The 8079-nt window shown below is 37.0% G+C and overlaps 1 protein-coding gene across 1 annotated transcript; it reads right to left on the bottom strand.

Moving 5' to 3' along the window:
• Positions 1 to 1575: 1575 nt before the first annotated feature.
• LOC138871929 (uncharacterized) lies at positions 1576 to 5875 on the bottom strand. The gene is made up of 6 exons (XM_070149853.1): positions 5269 to 5875; positions 4489 to 4820; positions 4137 to 4367; positions 3043 to 3563; positions 2338 to 2542; positions 1576 to 2055 (listed from the first exon to the last, which is right to left on the bottom strand). Exons 1-6 carry the CDS (start codon positions 5873 to 5875, stop codon positions 1576 to 1578), a joined length of 2376 nt encoding a protein of 791 aa, XP_070005954.1.
• Between the last annotated feature and the right edge of the window lie 2204 nt (positions 5876 to 8079).

The following is an 8079-nucleotide window of genomic DNA, read 5'->3' as shown; positions in this document are numbered from 1 at the left end:
TATTTACACTCTGGCACCTCATCTGCATCAGGTTCAAAGTGTTCCTCTTCCTCCTCCACTGGTTCCGGAGGTGGTGCCCTTCTACCTTTACGTCGGCTAGTAGATGCAACCTTAGTTAGGCCAGCGTTTGATCTTTTGCTTGGGCGTCGAGACATTTTACCTACACAACATGATATATTAGTTAAAGATACACAAAATTATTTTAAGAGCAAATAGAGTAAATACCCCACACTTATGTTATATCATGTTGACACTTAGGATGTATAACAGGGATTCATACTATCCTGTTCTTCAATTAGAATGATATAATGCTTATTGGCCTACCCGGTCATTAAAGAGACTTGCAACAATTAAAAATAAAATAAAAATCAAAAACTAAACTAGATTTTACAAGCTAAATTAATATTAAACATAAACATAAAAAGAAATTTGTCTATTTTACAAAATTCAAAATTTATATACAAAATATACTACATAGGCACATTAGCATGAATTTTACATCTCATTTTTACATAAAGAAAGCAAAAAAAAAAACACGGCTTGGCCTAATGTTATAGTTGTTATCAATAATAACATCTCACAATGCAATTTGTTTCTTAATTTGCAACATTACTCAATTTTATGTCACTTAGACATTTTAACAAACACATTGTAAGCATGTCTTTTTTTCTTAAAATTTCAACTTCAAAAGAGGTCTAATCACCATATCAACAACACTAATATGCCTCTCATCACAACTATAACATCACCACATCTTCACAATAATATTCAATACACAATTTTTCACTTTTTTTCATATGCATTTTCGGATTAGTACACTCCTTAACAATCTTCAACAAGAAACTCTACTCATTTCACCTCAACACACCTTCAAATCCTCCATAACCCCATAAAGAATATACAAGCTAAGTTTCTAATACTATTTTTAACAATATTAACAAAAGAAACTAAAAGAAGATTATGAACACAATTCTTGCTAGGGTTTATACAAATATACTTGAAAATAAGAAAGAAATACAAAATGAAATACTACTAGTTTGAAGGAAAAGAGAGAAGAGAATACTTACCTTGCAAGAAGAAGAATGATTTGTGGATGAATCCTTGAATGAAGTTGTATGTTGGGGTGCTTGAGTTTGGTGATAGAGAAGAAGAGAGTTTGAGGAGTGAAATAATGAAATAGAGGGAGGGGGTTTCGTATTTAAGTAAAAGAAAAAAATTAAAAATAAAATTGGCTTGCCGCGGTGCGGTAGGCCATTTTTTTAGCTGCTCCAAAAATTTTGTATTCTGCCTCATCTGTGCAATTTTGCCAGACGCGGTGTGTGGCTTGACGCCCCATGCGACGCGGTAGGCCAATTTTTCACAGAGTTAGCATATTTTTTGATTTTTTAGCTCACAATTCACCCCTACATCATTGTACACTGATTTTATGCCAAATTCATGCTTGCACCTGACTAAAAACATTATACATATAAAATCTAATAATTCTAAACTACAATTAAATGTTAGTGATGTTAGTCATTGGGTTGACTCCCAACAAGCGCCTAATTTAACGTCGCTGCACGACTCAACACGTCATTATGCAATAACTAAATCTATCGAGTTCTTGTGACATTTAATATCACCACCCCAATAGTGTTTTACTCGCTGCCCATTCATCAAGAATGTATCACTTGAATTTATGTCCCGCAATTCAACTGTTTCATGAGGAGTCACATTTACCACAACGAAAGGGCCTGCCCAACGGGACTTAAGCTTTCCAGGAAAAAGCTTTAGCCTTGAATTAAACAAGAGAACTTCTTGACCCGGCTCAAACTTACGATGTTGGATATGCTTGTCATGCCACCTCTTGGTCTTTTCTTTATATAACTTGGCATTTTCATAAGCATGCAACCGAAACTCATCAAGTTCATTGAGTTGTAGCAGTCTTTTTTCACCGGCTAAGTCCATATCCATATTTAGCTTTTTGATTGCCCAATAAGCTTTGTGTTCTAGCTCAACGGGTAAATGACATTCCTTTCCATAAACCAACATGTACGGAGAAGTACCTATTGGAGTCTTGTATGCAGTTCAGTAAACCCACAATGCATCTTCTAACTTACCGTACCAATCTTTCTTATTTGCACTCACTGTTTTCTCCAAAATATGTTTTACCTCCCTGTTTGACACTTCAACTTGACCACTCGTTTGAGGATGGTATGCAGTAGCAACCTTGTGTCTTACCCCATATTTTGCTAGAACATTTTTCAATAATTTGTTGCAAAAGTGTGTTCCTCCATCACTTATCAACACCCTTGGAGTTCCAAAGCATGTGAAAGTGTGCTTCTTTACAAAGCATACCACTACATTTGCATCATTAGTAGGAAGAGCAATGGCCTCCACCCACTTAGACACATAATCGACTGCAACCAAAATGTATATGTGCCCATTATAATATGGAAATGGTCCCATGAAATCAATTTCCCAGACATCAAAGAGCTGTATTGCTAAAATATTTTGCAAAGGCATTTCGTTCCTCTTTGTGATTATACCTATTCTTTGACACCTGTCACAATTTTAACAAAAGTATGTGCATCTTTAAACAATTTTGGCCAGTAAAAACCTGATTGCAAAACCTTTTGTGCAGTTCTGTCTCCACCATGATGACCTCCATACAGAGAAGAATGACAGTCATGCAATATTGCATTCATCTCCTTCTTAGGGACACACCTTCTTACCAATTGATCTGCGTATTGCTTGTATATAAAAGGCTCGTCCCGCATGTAGAACCTCACGTCATGTAAGAATCTTCTTCTATGATTAGCTGTGAATTCTGGTGGAGTCACCCCACTTGTAATGAAATTCACATAATCAGCATACCACGGGGTTTCATCTGAAGTGATGGCTAGCAAATGTTCGTCAGGAAATGTTTCTTTGATTGATTCTCCTTCAGTGACATGGCCTCAATTTAGCCTGGATAAGTGATCTGCAACCTGATTCTCTGTCCCTTTTCGATCTCGAATCTCCAAATCAAATTACTACAAAAGAAGAACCCATCGGATTAACCTTGGCTTGGCGTCTTTCTTTGCAAATAAATACCTAATAGCTGAGTGATCTGTGTAAACTATGACTTTGGCTCCCACTAGATAAGACATGAACTTATCAAATGCTGATACTACTGCGAGCAACTCTTTTTCAGTAACAGTGTAATTCATTTGAGCTGGATTAAGAGTTTTGCTCGCATAATGAATGGAGTAAAAGATTTTCTCCTTCCGCTGCCCCAAAACAACTCCAATGGCTATATCACTTGCATCACACATCAACTCAAATGGAAGTTTCCAATCTGGATCCATGATAATTGGTGCAGTAACTAATCTTCTTTTCAGCTCATCAAATGCTTTCAGACAAGTATCATCGAACTTGAAGGATGTATCTTTCTCAAGAAGCGTGCAAAAAAGAGATGAAATTTTTGAAAAATCTTTAATGAAACAACGATAAAAACCTGCATGGCCCAAGAAACTGCAAATGCCTCTAACTGATGTCGGTGGAGGTAATTTTTCAATTGCTTCCACCTTTTCTTGGTCCACCTACAATCCATTCTTGGACACTTTATGCCCTAGGACTATGCCTTCTCTTACCATGAAATGACATTTTTCCCAATTTAGTATCAAATTTGTTTCTTCGCACCTAGCAAGCACCTTGTCAAGATTCATTAAACATTCATCAAAAGAATATCCAAATACAGAAAAATCATCCATAAATACTTCCACAAATCTTTCAACCATATCAGTAAAGATAGCCATCATACACCTTTGAAAAGTCGCAGGTGCATTGCAAAGACCAAATGACATTCTTTTAAATGCATATGTCCAATAAGGACATGTAAATGTGGTCTTCTCTTGGTCCTCTAGGGATATAACAATCTGATTATATCCCAAGTAACCATCCAAAAAATAGTAGTATTCTTGCCAAGCTAATCTATCAAGCATTTGGTCAATAAAGGGGAGAGGAAAATGGTCTTTACGGGTGGCATTATTCAATTTTCTATAATCTATGCAAATCCTCCACCTAGTAACAGTTCGAATGGGAATCAGATCATTGTTTTAATTTCTCACTACGGTCATTCCTCTTTTCTTTGGAACATATTAGACTGGACTTACCCATTTGCTATCAGAGATTGGATATACAATACCTGCACATTTAATCACTTCTTTTCTTACCACCTCTTTCATGTTGGGATTTAGGCGGTGTTGTTGTTCTATGCTCAGCTTGTGTCCTTCCTCCCTGAGAATTTTATGCATGCAAAAAGCTGGACTAATACCTCTTATGTCAGACATTGTCCACCCAATTGCTCTTTTATGCTCACGTAGTACTCTCAGCAATTTTTCCTCCTGCAATTCAGACAAGTCAGAAGAAATAATAACAGGTAACGTATCAGAACTACCCAAATAAGCATAATGAAGGTGAGAAGGTAAAGGCTTTAGTTCCAATTTTGGAGCTTCTTCAATTGACGGCTTCGGGGGAGGACCATTTGGTATGTTCAAAGGGATTTAAACCTTTCATATATTCACATGATGCATTCAAAATATGCTTCATCTCTTCAACCTCATCATTAATCTCCACACTCTCGAACAACACAATTGCTTTCTCTAAAGAATCCTTCGAATATACACTTGGGGCAATAAGTTGCTCATCCATCTCCATGACAGATATCATAGACAATTCTTCATAATGGAGAGGAAGTTGAATTGCTTTGTATACATTAAAAACAACTTCCTCGTTGTCACCTGTAGCCAAGAGAGGTCTTCCCAATATAATAGGAACTTTTTCATCTGCTTCAAAATCTAAGATAATGAAATTAGAAAAATGAATTTCCCAATTTTCAGCAGCACATCTTCAATCACCTCTTTCGGGTAAGCTATGGACCTATCTGCTAGTTGCAACATCACATTGATGGGTTTTGGAGCTCCCAAACCCAATTTTTGTACAAGGACAATGGCATCAAATTTATGCTTGCTCCCAAATCACAAAGTGCATGGCCTACATCAACATTGCCTATTCTCACAGGGATAGTAAAGCTTCCAGGATCCTTAAGCTTTTGAGGAAGCTTATTTTGGACCCTTGAAGTGCACTCCTCAGTAAGTGCAACTGTTTCAAATTCAGTCAATCTCCTCTTATTAACCACAATATCTTTTATGTACTTGGCATACTTTGGAATATCAGGAATCGCATCTACCAACGGAATATTCAATTGAATCTGACTCAACATAGAGAGAAATTTGTTGAACATGCGATCCTCATTCTTTTTCTGCAATCTTTGTGGAAAAGGTGGTGGTGGCCTTGGAACATTCACAGGTGCTGAAACTGTATCATCTTTCTTTGATTCCTGTGTTGCTTTGGGAATCAATTCACCCTCAGGTATAGGTTTGTCTTTTCTCTTCTTTGGAACTTCTTCTAATTCCCTTCCAGTTCTAAGTGTAATTGCACTAACTTGCAAATTTTTTTCTGTATCACTTGGTAGAGCATCTGCAGGTCTAGTGTTTTGATTTGCAGCTAGCTGTCCCATTTGCCTTTCAAGATTTCTGAAACCAGTTCTGAGTTGTTGATTGTCATGCAACAATTTCTTCAACAAATCATTTGTACTTTCTTCTACCTTCTGGGGTGGCCTTTGAGGTTGATTAAAATTTCCTTGGGGTCTATATTGATTCTTATTTGATTGATTTCCACCACAAGAGAAATTAGGATGATTTCTCCATTTTGCATTGTAATTGTTCCCATATTGTGCCTGTTGGTTCATCGGACCTCTGCTTTGTTGTCCCACATAATAAATAGATTTAGGATTCGTTGGGCACATGTCACTTGTGTGATTGTCACCACACATTTCACAACAAATCGACATTTGTTGAACATGTTGCAATTGTTGTGTCTAATTCATTGTCATTCTATTCATTTGATTTACCAATTTTGCTATATCTGCTCTCATGGCTGAAAAATCATCCACTTCAAGTACCCCTGATGCTTTCTGTTTCATTGCTCTCCTTGGTTCTCCCTCACCTTGCCAATTATGATCATTAGCAGTAAAGTTGTTTAGTAGAAGTTATATTTCACTATATGATCTCGCCATGCAACTACCTCCACAAGCTGAATCAAGATTCATCTTTGAAGTCTCATCTAATCCATCAAAAAAAGTATGGCCCAATACCTCATCAGTTTGACAATGATGTGGACAATCTCGGAGTAATTTCTTGTATCTTTCCCAAGCTTGACGAAGAGTCTCACCATCCCGTTGTTGAAACCCAAGAATCTGGATCCGCAAAGACTTTGTCTTTTTAGTAAGGAAAAACTTGATTAAGAATTTCTTTGCTAAATCATCCCAAGTATGGATTAAATTAGCAGGCTCCTTCTGCAACCATTCTTTAGCTTCCCCCAACAATGAGAAAGGAAACAAGGTTAGCCTGACATAGTCCTTGGAAACATTTGGATAGTTGTAAGTATCCATGATTTCCAAAAAATTCTGAACGTGCCTCTGTGGGTCTTCATGAGATAGACCTACATATTGCCCAATGGACTGAATCAGCTGTACCATGTACTGTTTAAGCTCAAAGTGACCAGTGATATCAGGCTTGACAATAGCCTGGGTCATATTAGCAAGATTTGGCCTTGCAGCTTCTATCACCGGACGCCCTCCATTACCTGCCATCACTGTTGACTGTGGTTGAACCAAAATGTCCAACTCTCTTTCTGTTTTGTATCTAGCTTCCAACTCCTTCCTCGCTCTATGAAGTGTTCTTTCAATTTCGGGATCAAGAGGGAAGAGATTGCTTGTGCTTCTACTCCTCCGCATTCAAGAGAAGAGCCTGCGTGACACAAACAAAGTGAACTGAAAATTAATACTTAAACCAATAGATGATAAAAGCTTAACTTAGTCAAGTATCTAATTTCCAAGTCTCCGGCAACGGCGCCAAAAACTTGTTGCGACCAAAACACTCACGCAAGTGTACGCGATCTTCAAGTAATATAGTAATAAGTAGAGTATCGTTCCCACCAGGACTTGTTATTAACTTAACGACTGATGCAAACTCAAACAATTATCGATTCAAGCTAATTCATCACAAAATACATAAATAACCAATTTACAATTTAACTAGTAGACAAACAATAATACAACGTAAAGTTACTACGTCACTTATGAATTTTTCTTTTAACAATTAATAAAAGAGATATCCCGGGGTTATGGGCTTGCTAAAGATCATGCTACATTTTTAGCTTAAAAAGGATTTATTGAATTATCTGGGTTATTGATTATAGGGTTGATAATACCCATAAGAATCTGTCGATTTCTTATGCGCCTATTCAAGTTAAAATAATACCTATATTTCAATGGTATTAATATTAACTCAAATGCATTTACAAATCCTATTTCTCAACCAAACAAGGCAATTAAGTATAGTTCTATCTTAATCGCGAATCTTTCACCCGATACCCAGGATCCAGATCTTGCTCTATTTGATTCTATATGCAATCAAGAATTTCCTTTTTCAAGTTTAACTCAAGATTCGTAAATAGTATTTCACTGTTAGCTACGCAGTAAAATAATTAATAGAAGAATCAAATAAACAACCCTTAATGATAATTTCAAGATCATCAATTTAAGCTTTAAACAACATAATCATCTAACACTCATAACCCCAGAATATTTGGGATTTAGAAAAACTCTTTTTAATCCTTGCTCCAAGTTGATGTTCCTCCTTGATTCTCCTCTTCAAGATGAATCTCCTTCCTCTTTTTCTTCTACAAAAACAGGTCTCCCCCAATAATGGCACTGCTTTTGCCTTTTTAATCGTGTAGGAAGGGGTTTGACAAGTATGCCCTTTTTAGTCCGAAATAGAATAATTTTATGATTTTTACATACCCGTGGTGCGCCTAGCAATGCCCCGTGAAATGTGTACATGGATTGGACAGAGACATAATGCATTTTAACGGAGCAAAACAATGTAGCGAAAATATTTGCACTGCCGCGGTGCCCCACGCGGCGCCCCCGCAGCGCGGCAGTGCAATATTTTGCGCTGCTTTGTTTTTTCATTTGTTTTGATATCCGGGGTT

This window comes from Nicotiana sylvestris, chromosome 6 (assembly GCF_000393655.2).
Source record: "Nicotiana sylvestris chromosome 6, ASM39365v2, whole genome shotgun sequence".
Classification (NCBI taxonomy): domain Eukaryota; kingdom Viridiplantae; phylum Streptophyta; class Magnoliopsida; order Solanales; family Solanaceae; genus Nicotiana; species Nicotiana sylvestris.
The sequence above is the reverse complement of the archived record's forward strand: the minus strand, read 5'-3'. Positions and strand labels throughout refer to the sequence as shown.

What these genes read in the sequence shown, in the direction of transcription:
- LOC138871929 (XM_070149853.1), bottom strand. Translation starts at nt 5,875, where the DNA reads ATGTCGATTTGTTGTGAAATGTGTGGTGACAATCACACAAGTGACATG. An exon ending in CAATCTCTGATAGCAAATGG is followed by an intron (nt 3,564 to 4,136) that starts GTAAGTCCAGTC and finishes AATGGATTGTAG; the next exon opens with GTGGACCAAGAAAAGGTGGA. An exon ending in AAGAAAGACGCCAAGCCAAG is followed by an intron (nt 2,543 to 3,042) that starts GTTAATCCGATG and finishes AAATTGTGACAG; the next exon opens with GTGTCAAAGAATAGGTATAA.